The 17,733-nt window shown below is 43.7% G+C and overlaps 1 protein-coding gene across 1 annotated transcript in view; it reads right to left on the reverse strand.

The window, feature by feature from the left end:
- The window catches only part of slc9a8 (solute carrier family 9 member 8), a 97,895-nt gene that overhangs the window by 51,628 nt on the left and 28,534 nt on the right, over positions 1-17,733 (reverse strand). Inside the window, exons 7-10 of the mRNA XM_038803170.1 lie at positions 11,510-11,544; positions 9,967-10,110; positions 9,498-9,636; positions 7,291-7,396 (exon numbers count right to left, since the gene is read on the reverse strand). Of these exons, the coding sequence (XP_038659098.1) occupies positions 7,291-7,396; positions 9,498-9,636; positions 9,967-10,110; positions 11,510-11,544 (424 nt within the window). The remainder of the gene's footprint in view (positions 1-7,290; positions 7,397-9,497; positions 9,637-9,966; positions 10,111-11,509; positions 11,545-17,733) is intronic.

Below are 17,733 nucleotides of genomic sequence, written 5' to 3' on the forward strand. Positions count from 1 at the left end.
AACACGTTTATTAAACTATATACACTATTATAACTTGGGTTCGACATTACTGTAAATCCTCCTATAGCTCCTCAGACTGACTAACCAGATTGCTACACTCCACGTGGTGGGAATGATATCGAATCAACCTGGTCTCTGTACTCTCTGACTGTATCCACTGGAAAGAGGCAGATCATGTGTGTGGTGTCCTTTATATACGAGTTGGTGTCATGCCCTCCTCTGGTCATGTCACCTCCGAGTATCGTGAGTGCCCATTGGTCGTGTCCTATCTAACTAATGTATTAGTTGAGTGTGTGTGTATGATGTCTCTAGTGCTCCCTCTAGTGTCTAACTAGTCTACATGTATGTACATTAACCCCTTGTGTATTTACAGTGATGAACATCACCATACTTGGTTTGTCTTTGCTAAATTTTAAACTGTTCCCACTCCTCAGGTCTTTGCTTTTTCTTGCTAATTTGTATGTCTCTTCTTTGAATCTAATACAGTCTCTAATTTCCCTTGTAAGACATGGTTTTTCCACAGTTCCCTTGCTCTTGCACCAAATAGGAATAAACAACTTTTGGAGTTCACCTATTCATTCTTTGAAGCCAGACATTGCCTGTCCACTGTCCTTCTTTTCAGTAATGTTTCCCAGTCAGTCACAGCCAGTTCATGCCTCATCCCATCACATTGTTATCTTTATTGAGGATCCTGGTCACAAAATCAACTACCTCACTATCCACCTGGATCAAGAATTCTGTCATATTATGGTCACTCATCCCAAAAGTTCTTTCACATCTAGATTGCCAATTAATCCTTTTTCATTGCACAACACCTAGCCCAAGATGGCCTGTTCCCTTGTTGGTTCCTCATTACTAGTTCAGAATACTATCCCATATACACTCCAGAAGTTCCTCCTCCATTGCATTCACCCAAACTATATGCAGATTAAAGTCACCCATAATCAGATGTTTTCTGATCGCATGCATCTATGATTTTCTGTCTTACGCTATTCCCAACATTACTACTGCAGCTTATGTACACCACCCGTATGAATGTTTTTTGCCCCATGGTGTTTCTTAACCCGACCTGACGGATTCCACATCATCTGTGCTAATATCTTTCCTCAATAATTGTATCAATATCTTCTTTAATCAATAATGCAACTCGACCACCTTTTTCTTTGTCTGCCCTTCCTAAAAACTGAATAGGCTTCAATGTTTAGTTCCCATCCTTAGTCACCTTGGAGCCATGTCTCCATAATTCCAACTATATTATACCCCTTTACATCTACCATCTAGACTTTGAGCTGGAAACATGACTTGGAGGTTAATACAGATATTAAGGGTTTAACTGCACTGTGCTCCGAATGACAATGTTCTATATTACCAGCTCCCATGGTTTAACTGTCTAAAGATTACGAGGAGCTGGCCAAAAAAGCCAGGAAAATCCCAGATTTGATTTCCAGTTTGTATTCTTAGTTGAGAGATATTGGAGAAAAAGATTACCTGCACAAGTGAACACTTGCCTGGAGAAGTTACTCCTCTCCCCAAACAGTTAATAGCTCTAAACAAGAGAGTGGCACTGGTTATTGTTTGATTGTCTAGAATGAATTTGATTTTAACAAGAAAAAGTAATTTCTTATTGTTTGTGACTGTATACTGCCTTAGCGTTTGAATTCCAAAGACTGGAAAAAGCAAGATAAGATCTGCCTGAGTTTTGATGTCTGCTATCGTGATAAATGTGGTTGGAAAAACTAGACAAATTGATTTTAATTACCCCAAATTAGTTAATGGATGTATTTTAACACTAATAATACTTCAATCTTCCCAATTTTCTAATATAGTTCATTCAAACTGTAAAAGATATGACTAATAATTAAAGGTTTCAATGTACGAAGGTTAAAATCATACTTGAAACTTTATATCAAACCAGAAGAATTGACTGATAAGATTTCGATTTGAGAATATGGTCCAAGTATGGAAACACACAAACTAACGGATAGCACCATGTACAGAAAGTATCGCCAAAAATGTTATCTTACTTAAAAACTAAGCTTTCACGCCTTTAAATCCAGATGAAAGGTTTATTGTGGCACAGATGTTACCTGATCTGCTGAGTGATTCCAGTACTTTAAATCTTTATTACACATTTCCAGGAACCACAGTATTTTCCTTAATTTATGCACATAGTTGTGTGTTTGGATGAATTTTAAAACATCAGCGTTTGTGAACGCACTTGGCCTTCATGGCAATTTTCTGCTTGCTCATAATTCTACTAACTATGGCCAAAGTTTTTTGGCTCTTGCCACTGGTGGGATTTTCTCATTCTGCCAACAGTAACCCCTTGGCAGTTGAGGGAGCGAACAACGGGAAAATCCATCGACGGCAACGGACAGCAAGCTCCCGCTGCCAGCCAATGGCAGCCCTCATCCACCACCACAAAACGTGCTACGGGGGAGGGAAATCCTACCCCTTGGGCGTGATTTAGCGTGCTCGTTAGCCGTGGGCGCAAATCCACTCCTCGCAGCTAAATAGGAGGCCAAAAATGGGATCAGCGCCGGCAAGATTCCAGATCGTGATCTTCCAGGCCTGCTCTGATTCCCGCCCAGGAAGGGTACGAACTTGATTAACATGAATGCATGATCATATAGCTAGCAGGCTTAATGTTATTTCTTACACACTTATCCAATCTTCCCACCCTCCAATTGTGACGTTGGGCACCATGACCACTGAGAGACAGGAGACGAGCACCACTCTCTCACTGAGCACCAGGGAGACAAAGGAGACAGAGGCTACTGGGCAGTCTGTGGCATAAGAGTCTTGGGCAAGGGTGTTAGCACCGGGGTGGCAGGAATGGGATGATGATCATAAAATAACCATTTATGATCCAACGAGACAGACTTCACTCTGTGATCTGGCTTGCTCAACAATATCAGCCATGGCCATAATAGAAGATCAATTATTTCAGTCCCAGAACATCATAGAACAGTACAGCACAGAACAGGCCCTTCGGCCCTCAATGTTGTGCCGAGCAATGATCACCCTACTCAAACCCACGTATCCACCCTATACCCGTAACCCAACAACCCCCCCCTTAACCTTACTTTTATTAGGACACTACGGGCAATTTAGCATGGCCAATCCACCTAACCCGCACATCTTTGGACTGTGGGAGGAAACCGGAGCACCCGGAGGAAACCCACGCACACAGGGGGAGGACGTGCAGACTCCACACAGACAGTGACCCAGCCGGGAATCGAACCTGGGACCCTGGAGCTGTGAAGCATTTATGCTAACCACCATGCTACCCTGCTGCACTTCAGGAGTTTCTCAGAGTAACGTCCCCGAGGCAAGCTCAACTATCTTCAGCTGTTTCATCGGTAACCTCCCCATCTTAAGGTCAGAAGTAGGGACATTTGCTGATGATTGTATAGCCATTTTCAGGTCCTCAGACACTGAAGCAGCCAGTGCCAAATATGCAGCAAAACCAAGACGACACGCTGGTTTGACTGTAGAAGTGCCAGATAACACAAAGTGCCAAGGAATGACCATCTCCAAAAGGGGCGAATCTCACCACCTCCCCCTTGATATTCAATGGCATTACCATTGCTAAATCCCTTACAATCAACACCTTAGGGGCTTACCATTTACCAGAAACTTAACTAAAAAAAACATATTTGCATGTTCATTTCTGCCAAAAGCTAAGCCCTGGTTGCTGGCAGAAACATCATTATAGTGGCAACTGGCTCTTCAAACTTTCTATTTTTCATTAAGATATAGCATGGGGATTTTATATTTCTGACTCTAACCATCTTATTGTTGCAGGGCTTACGAAATGATGCCAACAGTTTCTGTTTCTGGAATGAAGTGCTGCAGTGGGCAATTGCAGCAACCTTACTTCCACACAGACTGCTTCTAACTAACTCACTGAGGAAACTAGTTGAGACACCATTTCAACATAATTGGCACATTCAGATGATTTCAAAAGTGGGAAACAAACAGTCAGTCTGCTGGTTTTAGTATTTGAAACCCTTTAATCAAGTGTCCTAAGTAATAGCTAAAACAAATTTTGTTACTTATGTAATCATGTGTATTTAGCTCAAATTTTCCTTGCGCCCATTCACATGGGCAGTTTGACTACTACTTCAGGTCTGAGCCCATCAGCTCTATTTTCCATTTTATTTCCTTTTTTAAAATAAAAAACTTCCTTTATCTTTTCTCATCCTAGTTTTCTCTCTCCGGTCATCGGGACTCCTTTTATTTCTCCCCTTCGGGATTCTGCTCCAAATCCCTATTCCAACCCTTTGTTTTTAAACCATCTTATACTCCTGCTGCCATCCCAAACTTGACTCCCTCTTGATAAGCCACAGCATCTCTCAGCATCCTCTGAAAAGTGCATCAAGGCACTCAGCAACATCACCTCGCAAGGAGCCCAAAGTGCTTCATTTGACATTATCTTGTTGACATTCCCACGCAATTTGCTGGCTGGAATCGAAGCTTGCCAAACTTCTCCCCGTCTCACCAACTCCTCCCATTGTTTACCCGATGGACTGTCAGTGTGGATCACCTGTCATCACCATCCCTGTTTGGCCATTAACCTGAATATCACATACAATTCAATTGCAATTTAATATGCCCGTGAAGCATCTTAGGGTGTTTTATTACATTAAAGGAACATTACAAATGCAAGTTATTGCAAGCATGTTAATTTTAATGTTTTCCATTATGCAAGATGAAAAGTGGATCTTTTAATTTTACCATATTTTTTTTTAGAAAACATTTCATTGAAGCATTTGTAATTTTCACAGTTTAACAAATTAACATTCTAAACAGCCTAGCGGCCCGACAAACGCAACAGTTTTACAATAACATAACCAACTATCCATCACCCCCCCCCCCCCCCCCCCAGCTCCTAACTACCCGTATATTAGATTCCATCTCTTATGTTACACTGCCATGCCTCTCATTTTTCTTCCCCTTTTCCCCCCTCCCCTCTCTTTCTGCTGACGTTCAATTTTCATTAAAAAAGCCGATGAACAACTGCCACCTCCGAGCAAACCCCTGCATTGACCCACTCAAGGAGAACTTAATCTTTTCCAGCCCGAGAAACCCTGCCATGTCACTAACCCACACTTCTGACTTTAGAGGCTCAGAGTCCATCCGTTCCAGCAAAATCCGTCTCCGGGCCACCAGGGAGACAAAGGATAACACATCGGCTTCTCTCCCGTTCCGGGCCGCCGGATGCTCCGATACCCCAAATATTGCCATTTCTGGACACGGAGTGACTCTCCCTTCCAGGACCTCTGACATGATGTCCGCAAATCCCTGCCAGAATCCCTCAACTTCAGACTTGTCCAGAACATGTACATGGTTTGCCGGGTTACCCCCACACCTAGCCTCCACTTCCTCAAAAACCTACTCACCCAGGCCACGGGCATATGAGCCCTATGAACCACCTTGAACTGGATCAGGCTAAGCCTGGCACACGACGAGGATGAATTGACTCTCCTCAAGGCCTTTTCCCATAGTCCGACTTCGAACTCCCTTCCCAACTCCTCCCACTTCCTCTTCACCTCCCCGATGGGGACCCCTTCCCACTCCATCAACTTGTATATCTCCAAAACCCTCTCCTCCCCAACCCACGTTTTTGACATCACCTTATCCTGTAGTCCCCTTAGGGGGTTCGCGAGGAAAGCTTGGAACCTGCCTCTGCATAAAGTACCTGCAGGTACCGAAACCCGTTCCTACCCGGCAACTCAAACTCCTCCTCTAATGCCTCCAGGCTCGGGAAGCCCTTCTCAATGAAGATATCCCCAAATCTCTCAATCCCTGCCCGCTGCCACCCCCTAAAGCCCCCGTCCAGTCCCCCGGAACAAACAGGTGATTATCACAGATCGGTGACCACAATGACGCCCCCCCTCCAATCTCATGTGCTGTCTCCATCGTCCCCACATCCTCAGGGCTGCCACTACCATCGAGCTTGTGGAGTTCCGAGCCGACAAGAACGGCAGGGGCACCGTTAGTAAAGCCTCCAAACTTGTACCCTTGCAAGATGACGCTTCCACTCGCTCTCAAAATTTTACCATATCCTTATAATGCATTATAAACCAATGATGATTTTTTTTTTTATATAACATTGCTGATTTGCCCAATATATTTACACCCCATCTTACTTCCATTCCAACCATCATGGTAATGTTAAGAATGTAGACAGAAGTCTGAAATTGTTAAAATTCTGGTGGAAATTACTCCGGTTTTAATTGGCCAAACCATATCACTTCTTACAGGAAAACATAAAAGAGGAACAAAAGAGAGACCGTTGATAAAGCAAGAGCTACAAAGGAGGTTGAATTGAAAACATGCTGCAGATTTACAATCTGACTGGAGAAAAGGGGAACTGGTACATAGAACAAAAAGACAGGAAAAAATATGTATTGGGATGAATTGGCACCGGTTAGACAACGCCTGCTATGCTGTTCCTCTTTCCTGAGAAGAATGTTAGTGGCATAAAGGGAGTGCAGCAAAGATTCACCGGACTTGTCCCAGGTGTGGCGGGACTATCTTTTGAAGAGAGATTGGGCAAACTGGGCCTGTATGCTCGAGCATTTTGGAGAATGAGAGGTGATCTCAATGAAACCTACAAAATATTCAAAGGAATAGACAGGGTAGATGGGCAGGTAGATGTTTTCCTTGGGTGGGGAGTCAAGAACGAGAGGGTACAATTTAAAAATAAGAGGCATGCCACTTAGGACCGAGCTGAGGAAGGAGTTCTTTTCACCCGGAGGGGTGTGAATCGTTGGAATTCTCTATCGCGGAGGGCTGTAAAAGCTGTCATTGAGTTTGTTTGAGGTAGAGATTGATCGATTTCAGATTAACAATAATAAGTAAAGGGTTATAGGGATCGTGGGTGTAAAATGCATTGAAGTGTCCAGTCTGCCATGATCGTAATGAATGGCGGAGCAGGCTTAGCGAGCTGAATAACCTACTCCTATGAATGATCATCAAAGGAACGGCACAGAACTCCACAAGTTATCAAACCATTTTAGCCTCCAAAAGTTAATTTAAATGTACTTTTTAAATATACAAAATGACATATCTCTTAAAATTGTTATGAGCATGACTATAGACATTACCAGTCAGCTTGGTGTTCAAAATATATGGGTAATGCAAAATAAAATGTGATGCTGTTGAGAAGTATTATTTTGATCCTGCTCAGTGATTTTCTCTTCAAACAAATCTTCACAACCACATTATAGAGCAAAGATCAAAGAATCATTTTCATAGAGATTTAAGAAAATGAACACCTACCAGATAATTTTATACCCTCTGCAAGTCCGTAAGGAAGGTAGGCAAAGATTATCATCATCCCAAACTCAAGTGATGGAGTCTTTCGGAGGTCTATGTGCTTCAACAGGTAAATACTTAAATATTAAGGAAAACAAATGCTTACTTATTCAGGTACACAAGTATAAATGAGCCATTTGCAAGTTGTGTTCAGTTCTCAGTTTTGCATATGCCAATTCCCCACTTCAACATCCTGACTTGGAATTATATCATTATTCCTTCACTGGCACTGGGTCGAATGCTGGAACTTCATGGCCATCCTTGCGGGTGTACTTGTACCGCATGGACTGTATCAGTTCAAAAAAGGTGGCTCACCTCAAGGGCAATTAGGGGAAGGTAATAAATGCTGAGCAAGCCACATTCTGTGAATGAGCAAATTTTAAAATATTTATAAAGCTATTACTGTTTCCTTTGATAGTACTTTATACTGAAGCAGCAGTGGCACAGTGGTTAGCACTGCTGCCTCACAGCGCCAAGGACCCAGGTTCAATTCTAGCCTCGGGTGGCCGTGTGCATAAAGTTTGCACGCTTCCCCCAGTGTCTGCACACGTTTCCTCCAGGTGCTCCAGTTTCCTCCCACAGTCCAAAGATGTGCAGGTTAGGCACATTGGCCATTCTAAAATTGCCCCTTAGTGTCCAACGATGTGCAGGTTAGGTAGAGTTACAGAGATAGGGTAGGGTAAGTGGGCCTAGGTGGGGTGTGCTTTCTGAGGATCGGTGTGGACTCAATGGGCCAAATGACCTCCTTCTGAACTGTAGGGACTCTATAGATTCTATGGAAGTGGTATTGTATCTCAGATAGCCTAAGGATGCAAGATTTATATAATGGGTTTCACCTGTCACACATTATATACAAATATCAAGACTGAAGTTCTGTGATGATAGTTTGAATGCTCAAGTTTAAAATGCCGCTCACATATTTTAGAGCATGTATTAACTATTTATTTTAAATGGGCTAAGCCCCCTTTAAAACAGCTGAGACTGGATCTTCAGACAAATATTTTAAGCAAGCATTCCATAGTATCTCTAACCGATTTGTTTCTGACGACAACAGTCTGTCCCTGTTCACTATTGCCTCCAGTGGGGCAGGAAAAATGTACGCAATACAGAAAATCTAAGTCTTGGTGCCATATAAACAGATAATTAAATGATAAATAAAACCTGATCTTAGAGAAGGCTGAGTGGGAACCTGATTGAGGTGTACACAATTATGAGACAGATAGGGTAGATAGTTAGAAACTTGTCCCCTTAGTAGAAGGGTCAATAACAAAGGGCAATATAGAATACCTATATATATATTTATGTAAGGGCAGGAGATTTAGAGGGGATTTGAGGAAGAGCAGTTTTATCCGGAGGATGGTGGGACTTTGGAACTCCTTATCTGAAAGGGTGATAGAGGCAGGGACCCTCACATTTAAGGAGCATTTAGATGAACACTTGAAACACCACAGCATGCAAGGCTACAGACCAAGCGCTGGAGAATGAGATTAGAATATATAGTGAAAGTTGGTGCAGACACAATGGGCCAAAGGGCCTCTTTTAGTGCTGTAAAACTATGTCTCTAATCTAACGGGTACCTACTCAGCTAACTGGGCAGAGCTCAGCTCTTGACCAAACTAACTTTTTAATATCAGGTTATGAAAATAGTACAATACGCAGGAGTTCTGTAGAAATAATCCCACAACTACCTTGGAGTGACAATCACCAGAAGATTGCCATTTTGGGGGGGGGGGGGGGGGGGGGGGGGGGGGGTGAAGGGTGTCCTGCGAGGGGCTCGGTCTGAGTTTTTTTTAAGTAGTTACGCTCACGTTAAAAGTGCCATTTTTCTTCCAACTCTTTCAGAGTAACTATGAGGGCATAACTGGCAGAACCATCTGAAGTAAGCGATTTGAATCGCCTTGTTGGATAATTCCCAGCCCAGCGCACCTGTCCAGGGGTAGTTAGGTGTTAGGTCTTTTGGACAATTGGCGAGTAAACCTGGAGGGATTCCCCAGCACATCATTGGGATACCCCAAACGTGATGCTGGGGAGCTAGGAAGTTATGGTTTCTCAAGGTAGTTTGGCAAGACCTTTTAATATACATGTTCATCTCTTTAATCAAGTCATGTCTATTGGTATCAAGAATATATCAAGTGGAATGCCAATATTCCCAAGAAGCAAAAAAAAGATATCAATGCAGAGATGAGACCAGTGAGTGTTCCAAGTGCTGCAGATCCAAAAAACATCTTCAGGAAATAGGCCAAAGCCTGTAAGAAAGTTTGCCATCCACTCACATCAGGTGCATTTTCTCTGGCTAAGCCTTCTGCTGTGCTGGAATACAGTATTTAAACAGACATTGTTAAAATAATATGAAATTGTTCAGTATTTGCATCGCTTGGTGCGCTAACCAATATTTGTCAGAATTGATGTTAAACAAACATGATAGATCCCTGATCAGGGAAATTACATGTAAAATGTAAACTGGAAACCAGGATTAACAGAAACAATACACATTTAAGGGAGGGCCGCACCAAAAAGATGGCGATACTATCTAGCAATGAATGTTCCAGGTGTTAAGTATCTACTGTAACTATTAAGCAAATGTATCTGTTCAATTCACTTGGGATATGAAAAATGGAGAAAGAGGAAATGAAAGCTTACTTTGTAAGGACTATAGAAACTGCATCATTGAGGATGCTCTCCCCAAATACCAACATGTTCAGGACAGGATCCACATTCAGAGCATTAAAAATTGCAATTGTAGCTACTGGGTCAACAGCAGATATTAGGGAACCAAATGCAAAACTGCAAAACATAAATAATTCAACAGCAGATAAGGAACCGTAGGAATGATTGAGGTTTTTCTCATACAAGAAACATTTATTCTAAAGAACTGTGCTGTTTATATTTTTCCTGCACAAGAAAAGTTAACTGAAAAATGCAATTTCATTACAAACTGCAAGATAACCTGTGTATATTATATGAAACATGAGTTATAGGATGAAAGCTTTCGTTCTCCAAAATCCTGCTGCCAAACTTTCAAGGTTTCTGGAGGTTGGCTAGTTATATATTCAAGCCAAGCACCCAAACCAAAGTGAATCTGCCTGCAATAGCTTGCTTCAGAGAGGAATAACATACTGCGAGAACAATACAGAGTTAATTGCTGCTGACAAGGGGCAGGGGATGGCTGCCAGGAAGAAATGGGCTCTATTGTTGGATGGAAGAAAAGGTGAAGATCTCGCTCAGTTCTAATATTTTCACAATCAGAGTCTGCAGATTCATTTGAACAATGGACTCCGCTAAGTTGCCAGAGGGTAACCAGTCCTTGTTCTATCACATCTCTGGATCAGTCAGTAGCTTCAGGAAATGGCGAATAAGGAAAGGGAATAAAATAAACATCTTCATATGATCAGAGTCTTTAATGTGGTATACTCTCAGCATCATCCATGAAAAGCTTAAAAACTTTCCCCATGATCCATGAAAAGTTATGATTGCTGGACCTTATACGGTCATTATGTTTTCACCTCTTGCTGGAAGCCCATTCGAAATTGCTCAGAAAATTGTGCGATGGGGACTTTGTTTAAAAGGACACTGGAAAATTCACCCTGGCACGAGAGAGAGAGAGAGCGAGAGAGAGCCTGTTGAATCGTGGGGAGACATGTTAGACTTTAAATACAAGGCCACACATCTGTTGAGAATGTGCTGTAAAGTAATAAATGGTTGTGTTAAATTACTGGGGAATACTTTTGCAGGTTAGGGTATTAATTACATACTAAGTAATGTTTAGCAAATATTGATTTTAATTTTAAAAGTCTTACAATGTGAAACCTTGTTTTGCGATTCCGGTGTTGGTCACTGGGGAATTTTAATTATTATTTTTTTAAATAATGTATTGGTCTCCACCGGAGTCATAACAAAACCCACAGAAAGCAACAATTAACAGAAATTGTGAAAGCTCTTGAATGCGTTTTTAAATTCTCCAAAGACATCTTCAAATTAGAGTGTAGCCCCCATCGTCACAACTCACCTCTTGGAAAAAAAGGTTATATTTCAGTTACAAGACATCCAACAGTTTCTGACAGCACTCGAGTAGGCAATATTAGGGTCTGAAAATTATTTAAAATGCGAAGCTCGCAATTGCAAACATTATTCAACCGAGAACAAAATGATCAATTTACAGAATGATAGTTTTCAAAATAATTACCTGTCTGTCACTGTGAGTTTATAGATAACTTCAGCCTAAAATGAGGGGGGAGTGAAATAAATTAAGATCAGAAGTCAAAAATCAAAGTTTTCTGGGTTTTTTTTGCCACAAGATATTGATATTAATTATATTAAAATCTGACATAAGCTAAATTTAGCTTCTAAGAGGTTAAATTTGCAATAAAGCAGCGCTGCAAGTTAAGGAGTAAAATTGCAATTTAAATGTCCACGATCCAGAATGATTGAGGCAAGTGTCAGCTTAGCTAAGCGGTGGCATTTACTTCGGACTCAATTTTTACCACACAACCATAATATATTCAATCTCGATCAACACTTGAAATAATACAGGACTCCACTGGTATTACAGGGGAGGGAGCATCATTCGGATCAAGACAGGTTCAGGTTGAAAATTAAATATTCCAGAGGCCTTTTGGAAAAAGACCACAAGAGTTTGCCAAGTTTCCTGACCTAGCATTTTACCCTCAAACGCCATGACCAAATCAGGTTAATTATCATTTATCTTATTGCTGCTTGTAGCACCCTACTGTGTGAAAATTGGATGCCCTATTTGTCTGCAATACAACAGTTGCTGCATTTCAGAAACGTGTTGTTGATAGCGACGTCCTGAAGATATGAAAGGTGCTGTATCAAATCAATTTTTCTTGCACTAGGTTAGTTCATAATTTCTGTTGACGATAAATGGAGGACATTATCTTAAAGGTCAAATTAGAGGATAATCACCAGTTTATTGGGAACTTACATCCCCCATACTTGAACTTACATTTATAATGGAAAATGCTGGATTTATCTGCCTTGTTACAACTGCAATGTATTCTTCAACTTCAGACGCATTCCCATTGTCCTCTTCCAACTGCAGCATGGTGTCGCCTCTCCCAAAAATATAATTGGGCTGCATTTCATCATTACTTTGTAAAGTATAGTAGAGATGGAACATAGGACACACTCAGACCCGTCCAAACAGCAGCATTTTTACTTTATTAAGGTTGAAAGGTTAACTCAATGGTTCCAAAATCAATTGATCTCATCTCGATATTCCATTAAATCGTGGTGATTGTGAATTAAATGTATTAGAATAGAACCACTGAATTGCGACAGTGCAGAAGGAGGGCGTTTGGGCCATTGAGTCTGCACTGACCCTGTGAAAGAGTACCCTGTCAAGGGCCAATCCCCCACTCTAGTACAGTGCTAACCACGATGCTGCCCTCGTTACTAGAAGCAACTTCTAGGATACTTAATATCTATTCATTTAATGTGATGCTGATATGTTACAAGTTCTTGTAACTAACAGAATGGAAAGCATTTCCTTTCCTTTATAATAGATATTGTTAGATCACTTTGTTTCCACAAGAGTCGAATCTAGTTGTCAAGTTTCAATGGCTTTATTCAGCACTCAAAGGTGTGGCACAGTTACACTTCTTTAGCTGTTCCCAAGGGGGGGGAAGAGGAAGAAGAGGACGAGGACGAGGAGGACGAGGAGGAGGAGGAGGAGGGGGGGGAGGGAGAAGAGTGAGAGTGAGTGAGAGAGATAGAGAGAGCTGCTCGCACACTTAGTTCATATACCCATGATGTCACTGGTCTTAACCCAAATTGCACTGCCAGGCCCTGATTGGTTTTCACTGGGACTAGAGCGGAGGTTGTCCCTGATTGGTGGTCGGAGGCACATCATTGGCGGCATGGCAGTAGTGGGCAGCACAGTAGCACCGTGGTTAGCGCAGTTGCTTCACAGCTCCAGGGTCCCAGGTTCGATCACTGGCTTGGGTCACTGTCTGTGGGTCCTCCCACAGTCCAAAGATGTGCAGGTTAGGTGAATTGGCCATGATAAAGTGCCCTTCGTGTCCAAAAAGGTGAGGTGAGGTTACTGGGTTTGAGGGATAGGGTGGAGGTGTGGGCTTAAGTAGGGTGCTCTTTCCAAGAGCCGATGCAGACTCGATGGGCCGAATGGCCTCATTCTGCACTATCAATTCTATCTATGAAAACTCTATGACATCAGACATTGGTGTCAGGTGGTCCGCAGTGCCAAAATCAGGAGGTGGTGGTCGCCATTTTGATTGGATGCTGAAGGGGGGGGGGGGGGGGGGGGGGGGGGTCGCCCCATGAGGATATGCTACCCGGTTTCCCGACCGAGGATCGGGCGCTGCCGGAGGTGGCAGCGGCCACTATTGCCCCCAACAAACATGGCGCGGAGCTAACTGTGCATGCAGGCACCAGCACTAACTGCACATGCTCCATTATTCCCCCCTTTGATTCTGTTCAGAACTAGAATCACAAAATGTAGAGATTACCCAGTTCACCCTCAGTCTTATGACTTGGGGTTGCTCATTGTATGACATTGCGCGCACCGAGAGAAATTTGATTAATACAATTATAAGATACAAAATAAAAATAAGAAGAACAAAATCAATCCTTGTAAGAGATAGCTTCCCATGGGACCTAGACGTGGGGGTTGTTTTAACTTTCCCATCTCTTTTTTAATGTGGTCAGCCAGGTCGGTAATGACCGAGGAGCTGTCTGGGATATATGTGCAGCACCCGGTCCCTCCTTTCTCGGCCAAGATGTAATCCAAGGCCATTCTATTCTGCAGGGCCATCGTTCAGATAGCTACATTTCGGCATTTACTTTGGTAAGGCCCTCAGCTGTATCACTGGTTTCCAGTTCCAAGACTTCGGCCATATTTATAAATTTGAGCTAGTTTCCCTGCTCCATACCAGGGGAATGCAATGGCAAAGAACCTTTCTGTCTCCATAATGGCTCGTATGGTTATACGGTGATGTTGTGTCAGAGATTTCATATGGAGTATATAGGGGGTTACATATGCTAGATAGCATGATCCCATTCAATTGCAGGATAGCCATGGGTAGGCCTTGGGCCCACATATAAAGTATGTGCCATTGTAGGCCATGTATCAGGTTATTACCTCCCGATGCCATACTTGGGTGAGGTTCTTACCACACTTAAGGTTCCAAAATTTCAAATAGCTTGGATCATGATTGTCAATCATAGTCACATTGAAGTCCTGGGTACACTTACTATTTCTCAACTCTTGTCAAAGAGCAAAGAAATGTACAGCACAGGTACTGACCCTTCGGCCCTCCACGCCTGCGCCGACCATGCTGCCCTCCTATCCTTTGGTTCCTGATGAAACAGACCGACCAGACAGACCAACCCAGAGTCATTGGTGAGGACAGAGAGGGTGGGGGGACGGGGACGATATCTGGTTCAAATTACGCTGATACCACCCCAAAAAGTTGTTTAACTCGTAACCTGCTGATTCCCATTCCTCCATATCCCCCTCCGCATTAACGTGATATTTCCCGTGGTCTGTCTGGGGGCCCTTCCTATCCCCCATTTCCTGCTGTTGTGTCTTTCTGATTAAGCACCCATTTAGCTGTCTGACTCATTAAAGGGGATATGCCTTAGGGACATGCACTGGCATGTGTGCACACTCCCAGCATTTGGAGATATTAGCCTCTTTAGTGTAGGTATAGGACATATACAAAAAGGTGTTGACACATGCCTCCCATTTGGCCCTGGGAGTTTGGGGGGGGGGGGGGGGGGGGGGGGGGGGGGCACGGCTCTCTCACAAGCATATGCATAAAGAAATAACATGGATGGAAAACTGTTTTTCATTTTGCAAAGTTCTGGTTATTTGCTGATTCAAAGTTCTGTTTTTCTGCTGATTCAGTCGCTGGATCAGGTCGTATCTAATCCCCAAGATCCCTAAAACCCTCTGGTGGGTCACCCCACACGGCTGATGCCTGTTGAGTGGCAGAACTTAAGAGTACGTGATAATTTCTGACAATATTCTAGCAATGCATCACCCATTAGGTGGCAATCGGCTTTCCGTAAATCAGTGATCCCCGGCAGGGACATCAGTCTCCCCGTAATAACTTCAAAAGGGCTCAGATCTGTAGTCCTGTTAGGGGTGGGTCAAATACTGTACCGTACAATGGGCAGGGCCTGGGGCCCTTCCTGGTGATACTTGGCAGTCGTTGTTTCAGGACCGATTGGCTTGTCCTACTTGACCGGATGACTGCGGATTGGGAGGACAATGCAGGCTCCATTTAATATTCAGTAACCTGCCAACCTCCTGCCAGACCTCTCCCGTAAAATGGGCTCCCTGGTCCTAATCTATGCATCGGGGAAATCCCAACCACGGAATATAGTCCTTGCATAGCACTTTCGCAGTGTGTGTGGATGTGGCTCTTCGCAGGGGCATCGCCCCTACCCACTGAGAGAATCGATTAGCAATGACCAGTACTTCAGAGTATACCTGGCTCTTAGGTAATGATATATAATCCACTTGTGACTCTCGGAATGGTCCCGCTGGGGCCCATGGCCTCAACTGGGACATGATGGTTATGGGTCCGTCGTTATCTGGCAGATCACGCACTTATCAGATACAGTCTGGCATACTCCTTAAATCGCCGACCCCACCACCAATTCTGAAATCGGGCTGCCATTTGTTGTGGAGCCAGGTGTCCCTATGAATGGATCTGCTGAGCCAGGAAAGGCATTAGTACTTGAGGGGCTACTGGATTATCAGTTCTTCTCTGTCTTCACCTCCATCAGTTCTTCTCCATCTTCACACATCCTCATACCTTCTTCCATCCAAGTCCATTTTTCCTCCCTTAGGACTCCTCCTGCATAACTTGTAGATCATTAGTCAGCTTAAGTACCTCCAGTTTACGTATCCATGATTCTCCGATGCTCGAGGAGGCTTCTTTGGCCACCTGGTCCATCATCACGTTTCCTCTTCTCTCTTTGGTGTTCTCCTTTGTGTGGGCCCTACTTTTTGAGTGGATACTTCTTGAGGTAGCTGTAGGGCTTCCAACAGATCTCCTTCCCGTTTTGAATAGGCGTTCCGGAGGCCGTGAGGAATTCTCACTTGCCATAACTGGCCGAAGTCATGGGCAACCATGAATACATACCGTGAGTCAGTGCAGATATTTATCGTCTTCCCCTCCGCTATCTTGCATGCCTCTGATAGGGCTCTTAGTTCTGCTTTTTAATCATAGAATTTACAGTGCAGAAGTAGGCCATTCGGCCCATTGAGTCTGCACCAGCTCTTGGAAAGAGCACCCTACCCAAGGTCAACACCTCCACCCTATCCCCATAACCCAGTAACCCCACCTAACACTAAGGGAAATTTTGGACACCAAGGGCAATTTATCATGGCCAATCCACCTAACCTGCACATCTTTGGACTGTGGGAGGAAACCAGAGCACCCAGAGGAAACCCACGTATACACTGGGAGGATGTGCAGATTCCGCACAGACAGTGACCCAAGCCGGAAACAAACCTGGGACCCTGGAGCTGTGAAGCAATTGTGCTATCCACAATGCTACCGTGCTGCCCATACAATGCTACCGTGCTGGCTGGGCAGAAATTCCCACAGGCAAGCATCCCTTTGCCACGGTTTCACGCACAGTTGTTACTGCCCACCCAGCCTTCCTGGTTCCATTGTCGATAAAGGAGGAACCATCGATATACAATGCAAGGTCAGGGCTGTGGTTCTTAGAAGGAGAGGCTGGCCTCCTCTAATTCCCTTCAAGATTTTTGCACAGTCATGATCTTCATCTTCCCCCCCCCCCCCGGCTCCTCCAAAGGCAGGAGCATGGTAGTAGGGTTAATTGGGCTAGCGCGGACAAAGTGGAGGTTGGGTGCCTCCAGGATCGCTGTCCAACTGGTCTACCTAGCTGCTGTTACCGGAGACATCCTGTTAATTGATAAGTGTGTGCACCGCATGAGGGTGCTTAGGGCAGCATCTACTGCCCCCAATAAAGACGATGCCGGCGTTAACTGCCCATGCGGGAAGCCAACGCTAACTGCTCCATCATATACCATATTGTTAAAGGTTGCCTTGTGTAACATAGCTTCACTGATGAGGCCTTGCACTGTTGGAAACACAAGATTGAAAAATTGCACTGCTGTTGCCTGCTGCTTTTCTTGGGAAAAGTGAGCAAGTCATTAGTCCTGGTAACAAAAAAGGCATCAGTCAGCTAATATATGCAGTGATTGATATCAATGAGACAATTTGAAAGAAGCTTGCTGCATTTTTCAAAGCCTTCATGAAACTTGTGTGCATCAGTCACGCCTGCACCTCATGTGACACAGCCTAGCCGTAAAAACAGGTGACAGGATTCTGGTACATTGTTCACACAAAGCTTCCAACATTCACATTCATATCACAGACCTCCACAGCC

Source organism: Scyliorhinus canicula, chromosome 7 (assembly GCF_902713615.1).
Source record: "Scyliorhinus canicula chromosome 7, sScyCan1.1, whole genome shotgun sequence".
Taxonomy (NCBI): domain Eukaryota; kingdom Metazoa; phylum Chordata; class Chondrichthyes; order Carcharhiniformes; family Scyliorhinidae; genus Scyliorhinus; species Scyliorhinus canicula.